Source organism: Pollicipes pollicipes, unplaced genomic scaffold (genome assembly GCF_011947565.3).
Source record: "Pollicipes pollicipes isolate AB1234 unplaced genomic scaffold, Ppol_2.1 Scaffold_4881;HRSCAF=5763_pilon_pilon_pilon, whole genome shotgun sequence".
Lineage (NCBI taxonomy): Eukaryota > Metazoa > Arthropoda > Thecostraca > Pollicipedomorpha > Pollicipedidae > Pollicipes > Pollicipes pollicipes.
This window is the reverse complement of record NW_023596576.1, coordinates 40,308,827-40,328,784: the sequence shown is the minus strand read 5'-3', so window position 1 is coordinate 40,328,784 and position 19,958 is coordinate 40,308,827. Positions and strand designations below refer to the sequence as shown.

Below are 19,958 nucleotides of genomic sequence, written 5' to 3'. Positions count from 1 at the left end.
AATTAAAGCAGTGGCTGCTTACTGTAAATGCTCATTCTGTTTTCCTCGCACATGTGGAAGCTGCCATTTCGCTTTCGGAATGTACGGCTCAATAAAGAAGTTCCGACAGGACTTGGCTGGGTTTGCTTTCTTTATTGTTACGTCAGTGACAAAATCGCTGTCAGGTATTGTTTGTGGGTTCGGATTGACCTATACCTCCACAATTATGACCAAAAGGAGTCCACCTGAGGGGAAATAAGTTCATGCGAGGTCGGACGCCTTGGTTCAGCACGCTCTACCAGTTTTAATCCGGCATAACCACACCCAAGTGCGACTTGCCATAGTTTCGGACATGCGTCGTACGATTCATCACATGCGATGCATTATCGGTTTCTCTTCAGTTTTGTTCGGTGTCAGCCGCCGGTGGATGGCGGCGTTCCCAGCGTCGGCTTCGTTGCTCGCCTGCAGCGATGCGATTTAGTCGCTGTTCAGATCTGCTCTGACCGCATCCCCGGCACCTGCGCCGGCGGGACGTCTCGGCCGCATCCGGCCGTCCCTTCCGGCTGCGTCCCAGCAACAGACGGCTCCCGGGGTGTCACACTATGTATTACCGGTACACACAGTCATTTACACTCGGCCACCTGGACCCGTGCGGCGCTGGGCGACGCAGTCTGAAGCGCGGCGTCCGCCCACTCTCACATGTCGTACACGTCCTCTAGCGCCAGCTGTGGCTTGTCCATGCCTAGCTGGGCCGGCGTGGGTACTCCCAGCTCCTCCAGCGTCGGGCCAACTTCCTGCCGGCGTGAGAACAGCGGGACGTCAGGGCCACGCGCCGGCACGGGCCGACGGGGCACGGCGCACCACGCACTCAACTCCAGATCCCGTGCACACAGCGACAGGCCGCAGGCCCCACGCACGTCCAACATACTCGAGTGGTCAGGGGCCTCAGATCCACGCGCGCGATCCACGGTGCGCGTTCTTAGTAATTCATGGTAGAGGTGCGCGACGACGCACTACGCACTCGTTTTAAGACATGGACATATGATAAGGTCACTCAAAGCCGAAAAGGGGGCCTTGGCACTGCGACACTTTTTCTTCCCAGAACAGCGCGATAAACCTTAAAGCCTAGGTCACTGCTGTTATGCGGGCCTTCCTCCAGCGTTGTCATTTCTTGTTCAGTTAGGGGTCCGCGACTTTGGGAAGAAAGTGGACCAATTTCGGACAGAAGCTAGCTTAAGACAGCAGTAATAGTCTTATTCCTCGGAGAAAAGCGAGGAGAATGGAGATAAAGATGCGTTGATATTTCGGCAACACGCCTTTATGGAAACAATTTATGGACCAAGCTTAGCAGTTAGGTGAGGTGCATCTCGACGAAGAACGAAGTCAGCTGTTTGTGATGTGCGGTAGACGATGTAGTTTGTTGTGCACCACTTATGCCTCAGGTTTTGTGAACAGCTGGTTTCAGGGTTGGCAGACGAAGCGGGAAAATGTTGCCCAAAAGGTGAGCGCGTGACATTCCGCGGAGGTCTGCAGAGCTATCCAAGGTGATGTGAGTGTCCGGCGAGTTTTCGTGGGAGAGTTCGCGCTGGTTGGCGTTGGAGGAGGCACGTTGTTAATAGAAGACCCGCGGCAGAAGAATATCGGAGTTTCTTTTCTCGGATGGGAAACACAGGACGGCAGCTACCAAGTTAACGAAGCGTTACAAATAGCTGAACTCTGAAGTGTGATATTGTTTCGATAAAGGCATGTTTACAAAATATCAAAACATCTATATCTTCATCCCCCTGGTTTTTCTCCGAAGAATAAGGTCATTACCACTGTCTTATATATGCGAATAGTGTTTCTCGCAAAAGCACTTAACATCTTACGTAGTTAAGGAACTACTTTGTGTATTTTGAATGCAGATTAATCCAATTTTCTCCGACTCCACCGCCACATATTTTGCGAAACTACGCTCTTGCGCTCCTCACAGTCCACGCACTGCCAAAGCTTTGCAGTAACATGGCGGCGTAAAGAGTGAAGGGGTACCCAAAAGAAACGCTTTGAATGTGACTGAGTACGGTTACGTAAAATCGATATGTTTCGACGGGTTTTCAGACTACAGCTCTTGAAAAAAACACTGATTTCTTCTGCGTACACAATATTAACGAAGTGCTACGATTTGAGAATGCCAACTCGTTAAATATAGAGCCTGCGTACAAGTTTTTACGGGAAAACTTGCCAAACATCCTAAACAGCAATCACAAATTCGCAACATTCATACACCATAACAAATTGGACCCACGCACCAAAAAGAGACTTAGCCTCCCTTTCCACCTTAAAGGTGACATGCACACCATAGAGTTTCAAAACGAATGACTATCGTGTCGCTAACCAACCACGAAATGTCCATCTCTGTTAAATGCATTTGCTTTTGTCAAGCTAGGGTGCTTTTACATTTCTATACACAATGTGCTTTTAGATGTTTTTACTGGGGCCAAGATTCTGTGCTTCTCTCAGGACTTCAATAATTACCGCATCACACCATATCAACTGCTTTTGCAGACTGGTCCTAAACAAAACATTTATGCTGAGGCCATGATTCCGTGCTTTTCTAAGAAAATCCCATAACTACAGCATCGCGATATAATCACAAAATACAGTGTCCAAATACTGATTCGATCTTGACTGGCGAACATACAAGACGACCTTTCAAATCCGGACGCACACCCATTGGACAGTGCCTCAAGGTCAGACTAGTGACGTCACAAGCTGACGGCGTACGTGGGCAGTCAGTCGATCGAAGTACAATCCAACATGGCGCCTCTTGTGCTGCATACTATCGGGCTACGCACTTTCCAGTATACACCTCTCACAGCTTCATGCTTGCAGCATTTGCTAGATATTCGTCTTATGAAATGAAGCATTTAAAGCAGCTTTGCTATTGATATTTCCACCTGAACAAAATTTGATTTGGACCAAGCATGTTCCAAACCAAACCTGACAAGCCATTCCAGCCCCCTCAAACAACTACGCTTCACCACATCATCCATGAGCATGCCCGTCACCCCGGCGCGGCCAAGACCCCCTCAGACAACCACGCCTCACCACGTCGTCAATGGGCACATCCGTCACACCCCACCTGCGCGACCAAGACCCACCTGTAGGATATACGGGAAGATCTCCTTGACCTTGCTGCCACACTTGAAGTGAACAATTTCCATGAAGCGGACGGCCATGGCGATGTCGTTCAGACGACGGCACGCCTTCAGGCAGGCCTTGATGATGTCCGGCTCCGGGACAGCGTCGGTTCCGGCCAGGTCATTGATGTGCTGATGGCACCAGCAATGCGTCAGGTGTCTGCGTCACTCTGGCAGGGGCTAGAACTAAATTCCTCCTGCTGTATATATGCCTTGATACGAAAGATGACTATCTGCATCACGGATTAAAAACTATGCAGGCGATCATGGGGTATGAATGATTTCAAGGCGCACTTTGATGTATCCAACATCAAGACCCTAGAATGATAACTCCTCTGTCACCCACCATTCACGACATTGGTCAATGCCCGACATTTGTATGATAGCTGGTGCTTACCTTACTGAGCCACCAGTGGTCAATGTCTTTGCTCTCAAAATACTGGACATATCTGGCCGTCAGTTGTTCATCACTTTCCACTGCCTTGGACATGTGTCTGCATCCTGCAACTGAAAAGAACAAATTTGGACCATCATCAATATATGTGATATGTACAGACTTCTGCCAAGGCACCACAAGCTCACTTCAACGCATACTATTACAGATCTTCAGAAATCACTTGATGAGTCACAATGTTTGTATGACACATTTGCCTATGACCCACACTATGCATTAGCAAATCAGGATAAGTACCTAATAGTTAAAATGTGATATTCAATGTTTCAGTGGCAAACAAGAACAAATCTGAACTATTTGGATGCCTAAAAATTTGCTATCAAGTTGATAAAAATAATTCCAATGTAACCTAGATCCACGCATAAGCGAAGGTTTTTTACATGCTCCAATCAGAGACTGTACCACAGCAACCATGGCAAAGCCTGCATATTAGATAATCAAAAGCTGGCACCAGGCCTTATGGTGGACAGAACAATTGCAGCTGGATCATATGGCCCCCCAGACCAAAAAATGAATGGAAATGTGGAAATTAGAAGCTAAACACAGCTTGTTGAAAAGGATGACAGCTGCCTGGCATAAAAGTTGAAATATAGAAAGTCCAAAAGGTATTAAGTTGACAGAAATAAAAGGTGAAATACAACAAGATGAAAGGGATAAGAAGTTGGCCCACAAGGACTGGAAAACATTTCAAGGGGCAATATGTTAATGGGATAGAAGTGTGCTTTAAAAGCAACTTAACAGACAAAACTTAGGCATAGACAAATATCAACTGAGGCAAAAGTACACAAGCCAACAGTCAAGATGATTTATGACAGGAGAGCCTTACTGATTTGACACTTGACATGAAGAGATAGGACTGCACATGGATGTGCCCATTGATTCAAATGGTTTTATTACATGGCCTCCCTGCAAGAAGAAATTGGGTCAAATTCAAGGAAAAAAACATTCTTTAACATTTATTTGGGTTTAATGATTTCATCTACTCACCCCTCTCCAAATTACATACAAAACTACAACACTTGGGAAATCAGAACACCACTGCTGTAAAGCTGCTACATGCACTAATATGAAGGGGATAAACAAGGTATGAAGGGATAGACAAGCTACATGGTACAATGGAAATTAGGCCAAGACACATACAAAAACAGTTTTTGTTAGCAAAAGAAAGGAGTACAGCTATGAAGAGGCAGAAGCCATCTAGTCAAAGGGAAGTGAACCTTTGGAATGGACTAACAAACAAAGTTGTAGGAAGTTCCTCTCAAGCGATACTCAAAAACTGCTTGGACATGTTCCAGCAATCCTAAGATTTCATTTATAGCTAATTTTGTACAAGTCAGGTGATGAGTTTCAGGAATGTGTATAGAACCTGAGACAGGCCAACCACAGTGAGCCCTTGTGGCAAGTTGTTAGCTGGATATCTCAGTGCTTTTATGGTTATATCTTTATGCTGTGTGACCAAAACAGGAATGTCAATGCACCAGCAGCAGAGTTACCTCCTTTTCATAGAAAAAGCCAGCCCTTCATAGTAAGTATCTGCCAGATCTACTCACAAATACCAGGCCTAATACAGTGCTTTTGTCAATGCCTGCAACAAAGCTGAATTATAACATAGTTTCTATATTCCCACCAATTCCACTATCACTGCTTAATATTGCTCCCGCACAATGATGCTTAACAGTTAGATCCTCAGAACGCTGCAGAAATGGCACAGAATGCAGTGAAATACAGATGCAAGGAAAAAGTTTGTTGCTGCCTTTCACTTTCTGAAAGTTTGGTATCTGAGTGCACAGAGTTGTCTCATAATTAGGTGGGACAAATGTGTGCTGGTGAAAAGGGAAAGATTGTGAGGCATATGATGACCATAATATGCACTGTGATAAACACAACTGGCAACTTGCCAGATGTGTGCCCTTGCCATTAGCAAGTTTATGGCAAACTACCCAATTTGATGGCAAATCATCTTTATTTGATGGACAGGTTTTAAAAATATATCCCAAGCAGGCCAATATACCATTCCACTCTGGACAAGATTTTTGTCCCCCCCCCCTCCCCCAACACACAATTGGCACATTCACCATGGTTTGCAGCAGTCAATGACGAACACTACGATTCATTTCATTTTGAAGGCAATGCGATACAGCTTTGCCATGTCCTAATCATCCTTCGTGTTAAGTTCAAGATGTCACTTCAGACATAGTTTAATCTGATAGATAGCATCAATTTCGAGAAAATCCTGCCATATTTTTCCTATCTGCCACAAACAATGTTACAAAATCTCAGGCAGATGAACCAGGCATCAAATTACCCATCATTTGCCAACCATAGGAATTCCCCTGCAATTCCCTGCGTGGTGGTAAGAAAGCGTGCACTCAGGTACATGAACCAGTGACGAAATGTAAGAGAAGAATTCCAGGTATCTCATGGAGAATTGAAAATTGGATGACAGGCACCTAAAATAAAAACAGGTTGAAGATAGCCGACGGACGGCGGAAACATGACAACACACACCCCAGGAACTAAACGGTAGGTTAAGCACCCGACATTGAGATTGTCTGCAGAACAAACCTGCCACTGTCCTGGGTGCTGCATGCAAAATACTGCTTTTTCCAACAATAATAGCTCTAGTAATCGAATTTCGGAACATTTTTGACAGATTTCAACAGCAGCGGCCACCGCGGCGAACTCCTGCGCCGAAAGACTATTAGATCGAAAACAACACTGTCCTTTTTCTTAAATAAAAAGTATGAAGGTTGTTTTGAGTTCAGCCATATGCCAAATTATTCATTAGAAAATATGTTTTAAGAAGCATATCTTTGAAAATAATTTCGAACCAGCAATCAGCTTATTGTTTTCTCCAAGTGGGCAGCTCAACTCTAATAATGGTTCCAGCATAAATTAGCTCAAAATGTCACCGGTATTCAAAACAAAGAATGTGAGAACTGAGCACTAGAAAACAATGACCTACACACATTTTATCATACTTTAGTTTTTATTTGGATAGTCAGTTAATATTTAGTGTTAATTTGCATCAACAACAAATGCTATATAGATGACAGCACCTCATAAAAAACAACACGCATGACGTCAGAAAATGAGGCGATGTGTTGCGCTGTGCGCCATATAGTTTAAGGCACATCATAACAAACATTTCAAGTTTTCCACTGCCGCATTGGAATCGTGCTTTGTCGGAAGCCATCGCGACTGGGGTAGTGTTGAGCGGTACGAGGCTGTAGTTGGCTAGTTTTGGTAAGTATTACACGCGAGAATGTTGAAAGTTTGTCGACGACTGCTTTTTGACGTTTTCCTATCCTGATACTGCCGCAAAGTACATCTGAGAGATCAGCTCTCCATGACGGTTGTCACTGTGCGGATGGAGCACACCCGGCTGTTTGATACGCAGCTCATATCCGTCTCCACTGTTGTTCACCTTGATCTTAAGGATACTTGAAACATTTAGGGATTAGCAGCAACAGCACTTTGCTAGTAGCGTATGGTTCTCTGGGAATTTAAAGGGATCAGCTACTTGTCAGGGATGGGCAAGCATTGCGTAAGACTGCATCACACTCCACAATGTATGCCTTCTAGTGTGCATTAAGCAGCAATCATGCTGTATCAAAGGCTGGCCTGATAAGATAAAGTCTTGTTGAGCTTGGAACAGTGGGCAGTGAACCATCATGTGCAGTGAGATGAGTTTATTGGATGTTTTGTTTCAGTGGTCCTGTGACCTTGGCCAATCTCAGCCTAGCATAAACAACATGCTACAATTTCTCTAGTTTGAAGAGGATGCCCATTGAAAGCAATAAGAAATGAGCTGAATCAGTTTTACTGTCACCAAAAGCTTGTCATGACACTAGGCAATGCTGCAATGTTTAAGCACTGCAGAGCCTGCATCCATCAGTTTGTGTCAGACAAATCCCGACTATCAGCAAACATACAGCCAGTATTCATGTCTAACACTATGGTTTGACCATAAGTTCCAACAGTTCAGTATACTAGCTTGTAGTACAGCTTATTGTCTATGTGTTCATGTGCGTGTCATGTAAAATATGCGGGATAATGGATGGCAGCAAGATGCTTTAGGCTGCCTTAATCCTACATCAAGAAAACAGCAAGCTTCATTATTTGGGCAAAACACTGCTATTTGGAAAGCTTTGGCTTATACATTCAAAAAAAAAATAATTAAAAGTTTGCCAATTACTGGCAAGCTTATGCATATAGACTTAACCTACATTCCACCTGTCCAGGATCAAAGGTGCCATGTAAATGACCTTGCTAGAAAAGGTTTCATTACTTTAATAATAATTTGGGAGTTTGTGTGGCTTATAGATTATTGTGCCATGTGATTTCAAAGATATAGACACAGGTGCTTATAGTAAATGAGCTCAATCTTAAGGGAGGAATTCAACCTTGAAGCCAGTAGATCAGCATCAAACTGAGAGTGATGTGCCATGACACCACTGATCCATGGCTGCTGCAAAAAAAGGCCACCAGGCCTGTAGGTCCCTGCCTTGCCAGGCTCCTGGTCCCGTAACCAAACAGTCTCAAATTATCGGAAGATTCAGTGCCCTCGCCCAACATGCCCAACATGCCCTCCTTTGTACCGCTTACCATAACAAGGGGATTTTAAGCCCTGCATGGTTGTTGTTCATGGTGAGAGTCGCCATCAACTGAACCTCAGCCATGATTGCTTCCAGCATGCACAAACAGTAGGAGGAAATTCCCATTAACGCAGCATGCGGTGTCGTCCGTGGAGCCTGTGCTGACTTGGTGTGGCTGTCGCAGCAGGGTGCAGTAGCATGGAGGACACAGGCGGGCCGTGCTCGTCACGGCTGACGGCTGACGCCGAGCCGGGCCCGCTAGAGCCGGCGCTCGACTGCGCCGCCGACGGCCTGAAGGCGCTCAGCCCTGCCCAGCTGCACGGCTTCCTGCTGGCCAGCCCGCCGCTGGGCGTGAAGCGCCAGGAGCTGGAGCTGGCCGACGTGGCGTACCTGGACAGCGACGCGCTGCCGCTGCAGCTGGCGCCGTCCGCCGCGCTCAACTGCTCCATCCTCATGGGCTACCTGCGCAAGGCGGACGAGACGGCCAAGCCGCTGCCGCCGCCGTCGCAGAAGCGGCCGCCGGAGCAGGAGCCGCGGGCGCAGACACAGCTCCAGCTGGGGACGGAACCGGAGCCGGGGCCAGCGCCGGAGCCGGCGGATCCGGCGCAGGCGCCAGCGTCGGCCGCCGGCTGCAAAGAGTCCGGCCTGGGAGGCCCGGTGCCGGCCGTCGCCACGCCCACGCCGTCGTCACCGCCGCCGCCGGTCACTGCAGCCGCCCGCGACCTCTCAGAGACGTGTCTGGTGTTGCGGCGTTGCGGCCGAGGGCCGCGGCTGGCGGCCGCTGCGCGGTGCCGAGCCGCTGCCGGCCAGCGGCGCCGCCTACCTGACATTCGTCGGCGGCGTGCTGGGCGAGCAGCTGGAGGAAGGCGCGCTGGCGCAGCTCCAGCTCGTCTGCCTCAACTGCCACGACTTGCTGGTCACCATTGACGACCTGGAGCAGCGCGTGGCTGCCATGAAGAACAGCGTGCGCAGCCAGTTCCGCGCGTGGTGGTGTTCGAGCGCAGAGGACGCGGCGGTGCCGGCCGAGCGGCGCCGGCGCAGCACGCGCCGCGCCGCCGCCCGCCGCCCGCTGCCGACCGAGGCGGCCGACCCGACGCAGCCGGCCGCCGACCCGGCCGACGACGAGTACCGGCCCAACCGACGCCGGAAGACCAGGAGCGCGGTAGGGGCGGGCGGCGCCGCGCTGGTGGGAGGGGAGGGGCGAGCCAGGATGTGGCCACGCCTTGGCTCGACATCCGCACCCGCTGGCCGTGCCAAGGCGTTGGCCACGCCCTGGCACGACCAGCGGGCACATGCGCTCAGTGCTCCAATATCAATATTTGGCCGCTTGGTGCCGGGGATAGTTTTCTTTCTTCTCATGCTATGGCATCCTCGGCTCGGGGTTCACGGCCGGTCACTTCCTTTCACCCTTAGTCAAGATCGGCCAACGGGTATCGAGCTGGGCGGTGGTCAGCGCAGCATCTAGACGCCTCGGGCTTAGGGAATCGGCCGGGCTGGTCATGTTTCAGGGTTTGGTGTCAAAAGCAACAAATTAGCCAGCCAACTGTGCGTGCAGACTACAGAGAGTCAAAATTTCGGCTCGCTTGAATTAATATGTACCTCGTGCACACCCCGCTGGACGACTTTTGAACCGACCGGTGCGCCTGTACACGCCGCGGTTGCACCAATGATGCAGGGCCTTACTGCGAAAACGTAGACATGCATTCTTGTTTTCTGTGATCCATCTGTGCCTATAAATGTGACACAAGCAGGCGCATACGTGTTTGGAGCGTGTGTGACCTGTCTGAATCGGGAATTCGTCCAGATTTTCACATACATGTTGATGGGCGTAGGTACGCTATCAGATCGTGTTGTTCACGAGCGAATCGCCAGGCAGATCGTCACAATCACGGCCATGGGGCAGCGCCGTGTCGTTTTCCGTCGGCCGAACTGGACGCCTCCGCCGGCAGGCATCCACCAAGTCGCCGGGGCTGCGGCGCGCCAAGTCCGCCGCCGTCAGCGACAAGAAGATTGAGAAGTCGAAGAACCTGGTGTGCTCGCAGTGTCCGTTCTACACGTTTGACCGGGAGGCACTGCGGGCGCACATCGCCGCCGTGCACGACGGCGAGAAGGCTCACCAGTGCGAGGTCTGCCAGAAGCGCTTCACCTACGAGGACTCGCTCAAGCGACACATGAACCAGCACCACCACTTCATCAAGAAGTTCCGCTGCGAGGTCAGCAGCGTGGGGCCGGTTTTGTTGCAACGTCTCTGTGCGGTGGAAACCTTGCAGTCTGGTCGTTGGTCTTGTGGTATGCTAATACGTTTTGTAGACGGGAAATTTGTCTCACTCATTTACTGCAACCTTAATAACTGATGATCAGAATGCAGATGTCTGGAATTCCAACTTAGCGCAAACCAGCAACGCAGAGTTGTTATGGGGGTTGTTATAGCCGTGCGAACCGGCCCCGAGTTGAGACGCTCCTGTGCCCTCTGACGCCGTAATCGCCACCCGCCGACCGTGCGCCGCCGTCCGCCCTCAGCCGTGTGGCGAGCAGTTCGTCAAGCGGGCCGACCTGATGCTGCACCGTCAGCTGTACCTGCACGGCGCGCGCGGCTCGCCGCCGCCGCCGCCGGCCGCCACCGACCCGGCCACCGTCGACGTCGGCGACTTCGCCATCCAGTTCTGCTGCCCGGACTGCTCGCAGTCGCACACGCTGCGCGACAACGAGAAAGACCGCGTGGTGACGTGCCCGTGCGGCCGCCGGTTCGACCTGGCCGGCGCGCTGCGCCTCTTCCCCGGCCGGTACCGGCGCTCGTGCCTGGCCTGTCGCCAGGACTGCGCCGACCACGACGCCATGGAGCGCCACCTCACCGAGTCGCACGGCTCCGGTGAGGCCCGCTGCGAGGCGCCACCGGCGCGGCCGTGCCAGGCAGAGCGGCGGGCACGTTGTGGGTTGTCGTTTGTCGTTTGTCGGTTGTTGGTTGTCGGTTGTCGGTTGTCGGTTGTCGGTTGTTGAGAGGGACAGATGAGACCGCTCACTAATGTGAAGCAGCTGGCGGTCTGATCGAATGGTCTGCTTCGATGCACTGTCGCTTTAGCTGGGGACGGGTTAACTGGGGACGAGTTTGCCGAGGATGAGTTTGCTCGGGCCAGGTTTGGGCTGGGGACGGGTTTCTGCCGATAAAGCTGGAGGATAGGAGACCTAGACAGAAGGCTGGCCCCCTGACCAGAAAATGCGTGCCGGAGGGTTAAGTCATCCGACACGAAAAGGACTGTTGCATCATCGCCTAGAGCTCGTGTATTTCTCGCGCAAGCGGTTTCCAACCTCATAACGTGCTCGGCGTACCCTCGGTGGCAGGTGAGGTGGCCTGCCTGCTCTGCGGCTGCCGCTACCTCCGGCTCGACCACTTCAAGCTGCACGCGCTGTTCCACTCGACGCTGCGCGAGCTGGCGTGCGAGCTGTGCGAGTTCCGCACGTTCAACCCGGCGCAGCTGGCGGCGCACGAGCACACGTCGGCGGCGGAGGCGGCGGCGCGCGACCCCAGCGGCGAGGAGGCGATCGTGGCGGCGGTGCGCAGTCACCGGCTGGGCCGCCGCGGCCGGCCGCGCAAGGACGCGCCCCCCGAGACGCCCGACACGGGCTGTCCCATCTGCGGCAAGGAGCTCACGTCGCTCACCAACCTCAAGAACCACATGGTGCTGCACTCGGACGTGCATGCGCACAAGTGCTCCGTCTGCGGACGCCGGTGAGTGCCGGCGGCGCTCCACCCGCTGCCGGCTACTTCCCCCACGTGAGCACGCTCTCTCCGAGCGGAGAATCCCTGCAGGGGTTGTGTAGGTAAATTACTGAGTGCGGCTCGGCCCTTGGCTAGAGCTGTGGACTCGTGTTGAGGTCGCTCTTCCATATCAGTGACTCGTGCGCTCCACCAGTGCCGGTGGGCTTCCCAGTAGATACAGCAGTGCAGGGCTGGCGATACTACCTGGTCCGGCAGTATTTGCTTGGATGCTTGAGGAGCTGGGTGTTCGTTACCTTGGGACCCGGCCGTTACCAATTAGCTGCTCAGTCTGAAGCCAGTCTTCATAGTTAAACATGTGACTAACTACTGCAAATTTAGCTTGGATTAGAACGCCAAATACGTACTTTGGGCTATCAAGTATTGTCACCGTCAATGCTAAGTATTTTTGCTGTTCAATTGGCATCCTCAAACCATGAACCTCGCGTCATAGCCCGCGTGACACCAGCCTTGCTCTGCCCCGCAGGTTCAAGCTGCGCAAATACCTCAACACTCACCTGGCCCTGCACACGGGCGTGCGCCAGTTCAAGTGCACGCTGTGTGACAAGGAGTTCAACCAGAAGTGCGAGCTGAATCGGCACATGCGCTACCACAACGGTCAGTGGCGTCGGCGCCGCCGGGTCGCGGAGTCGACCGCTACCGGGGTGCCGGGCGGCGCAGGGTCACACAGACGGACGCCGCGCGGCGGCGCCAGCTGCGGTGTGCGCAGTCGCTGCTCCGGTTAGCTGCAGTGTTTTCGCGCGGAGCCTGTACACCCATGACCGTGGTTGCGCGGTCCTTCCGTCGTCAGTGCCAATGCGGCGACGTTTGCGTGTATTCGCGGAGCTGCGGCGGCTAGTTTCCGTGCTGGTCACCTGGGCTGGGCTGTCAGCTCGGGGTAGATCCTGTGACCTCGCGCTGCGCCCCACTTCCGGGCGTCTGACCTGTGACCTCCCTGCGGCAGGGGATATGAAGCACGTGTGCGAGTACTGCGGGAAGCGCTTCAGGGAGGCGAACGGTCTCAAGTTCCACCGGCAGGTCAGTGCCGCTGGGCCCAGGGTCCGGCCCGTCGGCGACCGCAGCGCCATCTGCGCGGCGCTGTGGACGGCGCGTCCCCACCGTCGCGGTGGAGACCACGCCAGCGTGAGGCCCTGGTGTACGGGCTTGCCGTCCGCACCAGGTGGCGCGTGCCACAGACTGCCGCTCGGCGCTTCTGGCGGATTGTGGCGCGGTGGACGTGCCGAGGACATGGTCGTCCCTCGGGGCGTCAACCGATTGCCGGCTGGCGGTGCTGTTTGCCGGATGTGATCCATGCATGTTCACCTGGTGTGAGCGATGATGCTCCTCGAGTCTGCTGACGGTGATCGTTGTATGCTGATCGCGAGGGCAGTATTTTCCAAAAATTTGTCACTGAGACCGGCCCGGGCGGATGTTTGGAGAGTGGGTTTGCACATGCATGTGCCGCATGCATGTGCAAACCCACATGCACATGCATGTGCCCGCACTGGTACCAATTTCCAGTCTGCTCACTGCAGGCCACACTGTTTGGCTCCTGCTCGACCCCGTCGTTGTCGATGCAGTGACCGCCGCAGCGTTGCCGGCACGGCATCGGTGTTGGCTGTCGGTGTCGCGGTACCGCCATCTCGCTTATGTCCTGCCGTGGTTGGGCGTGCGTGTGTGCGTGCGTGCGTGCGTGCGTACGTGCGTGCGTGCGTGCGTGCGTGCCGGTCCCCCGCCGTCGATGCCCGAGTGCTGACACCGCACCTCCGCCCAGATCCACACCGGCGAGCGGCCGTTCGCCTGCGGCCAGTGCGGCATCGCGCTGCGCAGCGCGGCCAAGCTGCGCATCCACCAGCGCAAGCACACCGGCGAGAAGCCCTTCAAGTGTGAGTACGGCCGCCGAGCCGGGCGGCGGGCTGGCCGCGCCGGGCCGGCTGTCGGGACAGGGGGCGACAGCGTCCAGCTCCGGCTGTAGCCCGCGAGGGGCTGGCCGAGCCGGGCGGCGGGCTGGCCGCGCCGGGCCGGCTGTCGGGACAGGGGGCGGCAGCGTCCAGCTTCGGCCGTAGCCCGCGAGCGGCACGGGTCGCGTTGTGTCGGGAATGGACACAGCTGAGGTCTGCCATCAATGTCGCGGGCGGCATTTGCTGAAGGCGACGGCGGGGATTGCTGCCATTGTTCAGCTTAGTGCCTGTGGTGTCTCTATCTCGCCTGCTGTGAGGAGCACACACAAAGGGTAAAATTGGCCGTGTCTTCCAACGGGGGGCGTGCGCGGAAGACCGGGGCAGTTCGAATGCATTTTCCAAACTAGATACTCGTGCTTGTCCCTATCCCACTTGGGGGCCTGTGGAACCAGCGGCTGGCGCCAAACCTCGCCACCCCTCCGTGCCCGTCCGAGCTGGGCACGTTACGACGGCGGTGGCCCGTCCCAGTCCGCTGGCAGGCGGCGCCGCGGCTCCCGCGCCGCCAGCGTCGGCCGCCGGTGTTTGGGCGTGTCGAACGCCACGTGATCGGGCGCGACGGCCGCCGTTTTTGTCGGGCCGGGGCAGCCCGCCGCGTCCGTCGAGTGCCGCCCGCGGCTTAATGACCGCCGGCGGCGCGCCGATCGATGCCGATCGGACCTCCCGCGCTCGTGAGCGGCGTCCGGCGGGCTGCGGCGCGACGCGCTGACGTGCGTCGGCAGCGGCCGGCCCGCGCCGTGCCGGACTCGCCGCGGGCGGCGCCGGCCGGAGCCCACTGCCGGCGAGGTCCGAGTCTCCCGCCGAGCCATGTCTGCCTCAGTGCGACGCGTCGCCGCCCGGCTCCGGCTGAAAGCCCTGGGAGCAATGCCTGAGTGATACGCTGCTCGTGCAGAAGAAACTGCTTGCTCCCTCCGCCCCTTTAGCACGTGTCGCACTGTCGCGACGCAGACCACCGTGTGTCGGTTGAGAGCCTCCCCACTCGTTACTGTGCACGCTTGGTCATTACACCGACCATGCGTCAGCGGTCCGGAGCGTTCCGCTCCCATCAGCGAGCAGTGTTTATCTGTCGGCTGCACGGCCAGTCATGGCGGGTGGTGGTGCGTGTGTCGGCGCGCGCCTGACGTTCCGAATGTCCGCGTGTCCTTGTCGGGGCCAGACACGTGTCCCTGTCTAACGCGCGCCGCTCCGTTGCCAGGCGAGTACTGCGGCAAGGACTTCGCCTACAAGTACAACTTCGACTGCCACCTACGCCTGCACACCGGCGAGCGTCGCTTCAGGTGGGTGCTCGGGGCGGCGGGCCGGCGCTGAGGCTGGCTGTCGGACACCGGCCCCGGAGCTGGCTGTGGGGCACCGGCCCGGGAACTGGCTGTCGGGCACCGGCCCCAGGACTGGCTGTCGGGCACCGGGGCTGACTGTCGGGCACCGGTGCCGGGGCTGGCTGTCGGGCGCCGGCGCCGGGGCTGGCTGTCGGGCGTCGGCGCCGGGCTGGCTGTCGGGCGCCGGTGCCGTTGGCCGCTCCCGAGATCAGCTCACGGCGCCGGGCCAGCTGACTTGACCGCGGACCCCGGAACAATTGCGGTGTTCTTTCAGACGAATGCCTCAGGTGAATGTTGAGATAAATTTTCACAAGGGAGAGGCGTGTAGTGAATGAATGAGGCCCCCGAGAGCCACTTACACGTGGAATGGTGCCTGGATGCTCGGTCACACACCTGCTGTTCCTGTACCTGCGGACACGTCTTGGAGAGTTATACAACATCGAGGTTGTGGACACACGAACCTGTTCCGTATCTGTTATACAAATGTGGTATACAACTTCTGTTCGTAGTATAGGGGCAATGCAAAAATTACCGTATCGCGGAGCCAACTGCACTGACCGAGGCGTGTTCGGGCCTGCGCCCGTGGCGCACGTCTGAGGCACTGTGGGATGTGGGAGTTAATACATGCGGTAAAGAAACAGCCACCTGGTGACCCTTTGTTCAAATAGCAACTATAATGGAGTTTTTGCGGCGAGGTAATTTGTCCATGTCAGTTTTGTTCGCCGCAGCTGTTGTTGACCACCCGGCGTATGAGGTGACGCGCAAGTTGAAGACAATAGCCTGATCCCTCCGTCCGCCCAACGCAATCACAGCGAAACCCCGCGCCCGTGTACACATTCACGTGTGTGTTTGGTCACTTGTGTGGGACGTGCGGTTCCCGACTTGTGTGTGGCTCCCCGGAGTATGCATGGCTTCGGTGCGTCACGGATCCCGCGGCGACGCCCTCCCGACGGCGCTCAGACGCGGCGCGCCGTCCGTCCGATTACGTGGGCGATTTATCGTTGTACGACCGGTCGACCACCCGCCCGCGCTCCGATAATTTCCCCTTCTAATGAGTTGGTAAAGTACGGCGGGAGGGCGCCGCTTTTTAAGCCGGCCGGCGGTCGTGATCAGCGCCGGCGCCGGCGCCGGGGAGCCGGCCGGCGCGGTGGTGCCGCCGGCGCGGCCGAGTGGGCCGCTCATGGACCGGCCGGCTTATCGGCTCCGCTGACCGATGTCCGGCCGACGGGTCGCGGGCGGCCGCTCACCGGCGCCGGCCGATTAATTGCCGCGCTGAAAGGCGAAATAAACGAGCCGAAACGGTTCGGCCGCCGCCGGCGCGCCACCAGCATTTGGCGCGGCGAGCGCCGGCCGCCGGCGCCCGAAACTGGTCCGTTTGAGCGCCGCCAATGGGGAATTTCGCGTTTGTGGCCTGATGAATGTCCCGGGGCGTTCGGAGATACGGTTCATTGGTGAAAATCGCTGATTATATATTCGTGCCCAATTTGCATGTTTTGCGAGGAAATAAGTTTTCGGGGAAGTGCTCCGTAGCTCGGAAATCTAAGCACGCAATCTCGTGTATGAGTGGAGTTTGTGATATGTTAGCCTGGTGTTTGTTTGCTCTGAAAGGTTTTTAACTTTTAATTAGAGGGTCAAAGAGTTCTTAAGCGATGTCGTAATTGATCACTACAGCGGTTTGTCAGCAGTTTTCCGGGCTCCGTAAACTGGTATCGTGTTGGGCCGTACCCTGAGCGATAAATGGACACTCGATTGTATTCTATAGATTGCTTAAAGTGGCACGCTAGAGCATGGGACAGTGTGTCCGGATGAAGAATGCGACAGAGCGTACGGCAGATAAAATACCTGCTATAAAAGTACCGTTAACGTTTCCAGTGTGGCTGACATGATCGGTCATGTCTTGGCATCATGCTATCATTTAACCCAACATTATAAATGGCTCAGATATTTCAAATGTCACCGACCTGATCGGTCATATTCCCTTCATCGCGTGGCTTGCTCAGAAGTTCAGGCCGTTTGTCTCACTAAAGATCATGCTTGATGTGATCTTTCGTCGAAATGTCAGTAATTTGTGCGCTCTTATCATGTTCCCTAAATAGCCGGCCTGTGTTTCAAAGAAGAGATAACGCTGATGGAGTGCCTGCTGGTCAGCTAGAATTACTCAGAACCGATGCGTGCGTGCGTGCGTGCGTGCGTGCGTGCATGCATGCATGCAATGTGTTACATGTCATTAGATTTTGTGTGAAGTAGCCCATGCTCATGGGAAGTACAAATTGAACATTTTTTAGGAGCACCACCACTGTCGGTGTTATTACGCATCTTGGCTGGGTGTTATCCACATTCTAGTTCGCTGTTGCGTTCCAGAGCTGTTCTGGTCGGGAATGTTTGGGCATCGCCGCTTCTCCCACCTTCAAAACTCATCCATCAGCAGGGATTTTCCCCACTTCAGAGATAGGGCGAGTTGTTGTTGGAAACTTGAAGCCCCCTCAGAATCTTACGCCAAGGCTTTAGTGTCCCTTTTGTATCTTCCATATTCCCCACACTTAACATCACTTGTTGCACCACTGTGCTGTTTTAAGGCAGAGGGGGGGGGGGGGGGAGGCATTGGGCTATGTTCAGTAGCATGCTACAATGTCCGATAAATGTTTAACTCTATCATGCGAGCTACACGCATTGAACTGCACGCACGTTCGTCACCTGATGTGTTTTCTGTTTATTTAGCAAGCTACACAAGGGTAATCGAAGCCAATGTACGGTGGTCCGCATTGGGACGGCACATGTAGGATGAGAGTAAGCGTACCTTCGGCAAAATCGGTACAGCGCGGCCGAAATTCCTGAGTAAAACAAACGAAGCCTACTTCGCCATGACCTGGTGTCGGGAAGAAGTTTAACGGTGGGATTGAATATGGGAATATGTGAAGAAGGCGAGGCCAACGAACAAAACCGCTGTTGCATGTTGCGTGTGATGTCCATGGATTTCATCCATGTCCTGCTCTGACCCCGGCCGCCCCGGCTCTGACCTGTTGTGACCCAGGCCGCCTGGCCTTGACGCGGTCTGACGCCGACGGTCCGCTCCGACGTGCTCTGACCCCGGCCGCCCCGGTCCTGACCTGCTGTGACCCAGGCCGCCTGGCCTTGACGCGGTTTGACGTCGACGGCCCGCTCCGACGTGCTCTGACCCCGGCTGCCCCGGTCCTGACCTGCTGTGACCCCTGCCGCCCGGCTCTGACCCAGTCTGACCACGGCCGTTGCCGACAGGTGCTCGGTCTGCCAGACCGGCTTCGAGCGGCGCGACAAACTGCAGACGCACGAGCAGCAGTGCGCCAAACGGATGGAGGTGGCTGGCCCGCCGCCACCGCCGCCGGTTCAGGCACCACCACCCCCGCCGCCGCCTCCACCCCCACCGCCGCCGCCGCCGCCGCCCGAGCCGCAGCAGTACGCCTGGGTGATGGACGAGCTGGAGTCGCAGTGAGCCGGCCGCCGCGAGAGGCGGGCCGCCACGCAGCGTCTGCGGCAGAGGCGAGCACCACGGGCGACGCCACGCACATCACCCGTCCGGCGCCGGGGGCCGAGACGACCCGGCCGGCGGCGTGTGAGGCCATGCGCGTGTACCGCGAGGACGGGACGAGCAGCGTCGGGAGAGAGCGGCTCGGGACGAGGCCGTGTCTGGAGTCGGAGCGCGGCCGAGGGGACCGCTGTGTGGTGGACGTGCGGCCGCGGCCGGCGGCGGCGGTCGCGGCCGCAGGGCGGCTGCCGCGAGCGGGGGCTGTGACCGTGGACCTGCGGGCGCCGGCGGCGGCTTGTACATGGTGTCTGACTTCGGCTGGCCGGCGGAACCTGACACAGGGCGACCGCTGCTGTCGTCCTCCGCGCGTGCTGTATTTACGTGCTCCTGCAAGCGATGGGTGTGTGCAGCAGCTGGGCTTTTTGGGCTTTTGCCGTCGTTCAGCAATCTTTACTCGCTGTTGATCACCCATGCCGTTTTAGGCAGCTATTCCTGCGTGAGTTGCGCGTCTTGTGCGGACCGGTGACCTGCCAAGTAGCAATATGATGCGGCGGCGCCCCACGTGCCGCCGGGGCGGGTGTGCTCCCGCGTCGTCCCTTCTCTCGCCTTCCGTGTGGCCGGCCGTGCGTGCGCTCTCTGGTGACCTTCCAGTGTGCTGTGATGGTGTTCGGGTGCCCCCTGCGCGTGCCCTGCGGCACCCCGGTCAGCCGCGGCCCGGCGTCCAGTGCCGCAGGTGGTAACGGGGCGGGTGCCTGCCAGCTTGCCAGTAGAGGTTGGGACGGTGGATTTTATCCGCGGACTGTGGCGCCAGGTCAGGACTGTTTTGTGTATAGCGTTCGACTTGCCGGTCATTGAAGCCGGGATACTCATCGGACTGGAAATCTGAGATGTTTTGGTGAGAGCCCGCGAGAGAGAGAGAGAGGAGAGAGAGAGGGTAGAGAGAGAGGAGAGAATAGAGAGATAGGGAGAGACATGAGATCGAGCGAGCGATAGAGACGAGATAGAGCAGAGGGAGAGATCTATCTCTCTATCGCTCTCCTCTCCTCTCTCCTCCTAGATCTCTTCTCTACTAGCTCTCTCGGCTCGACTATACTCTCGCTAGATATCGCTCTACTCTCTCTCTCTATATCTCTCTCTCTCTCGCGCGCTCTCTCTCTCTCTCTAGCTCGCTGCTCGCTCTCTCTCTCTCTCTCTCTCTCGCTCTCTCTCTCTCGCTCT

The 19,958-nt window shown here is 55.5% G+C and overlaps 3 protein-coding genes across 3 annotated transcripts; 2 read left to right on the top strand and 1 right to left on the bottom strand.

The window, feature by feature from the left end:
- Positions 1-564: 564 nt before the first annotated feature.
- LOC119101568 (cytochrome c oxidase subunit 5A, mitochondrial) lies at positions 565-6,306 on the bottom strand. The gene is made up of 4 exons (XM_037224911.1): positions 6,178-6,306; positions 3,556-3,665; positions 3,120-3,290; positions 565-773 (listed from the first exon to the last, which is right to left on the bottom strand). The coding sequence occupies exons 1-4, from the start codon at positions 6,254-6,256 to the stop codon at positions 675-677; spliced, it is 459 nt and encodes a 152-aa protein (XP_037080806.1). The 5' UTR covers positions 6,257-6,306; the 3' UTR covers positions 565-674.
- A 475-nt stretch (positions 6,307-6,781) lies between these two features.
- On the top strand, positions 6,782-9,137 carry LOC119100375 (uncharacterized). Its single transcript, XM_037223474.1, has 4 exons — positions 6,782-6,858; positions 8,395-8,794; positions 8,941-8,951; positions 9,091-9,137. The coding sequence occupies exons 2-4, from the start codon at positions 8,409-8,411 to the stop codon at positions 9,135-9,137; spliced, it is 444 nt and encodes a 147-aa protein (XP_037079369.1). The 5' UTR covers positions 6,782-6,858; positions 8,395-8,408.
- Positions 9,040-18,934, top strand: LOC119101317 (zinc finger protein 845). Its single transcript, XM_037224606.1, has 9 exons — positions 9,040-9,372; positions 10,160-10,423; positions 10,731-11,079; positions 11,550-11,937; positions 12,452-12,582; positions 12,929-13,002; positions 13,739-13,850; positions 15,118-15,199; positions 18,494-18,934. Exons 1-9 carry the CDS (start codon positions 9,163-9,165, stop codon positions 18,705-18,707), a joined length of 1,824 nt encoding a protein of 607 aa, XP_037080501.1. The 5' UTR covers positions 9,040-9,162; the 3' UTR covers positions 18,708-18,934.
- The last annotated feature ends 1,024 nt before the right edge of the window (positions 18,935-19,958 follow it).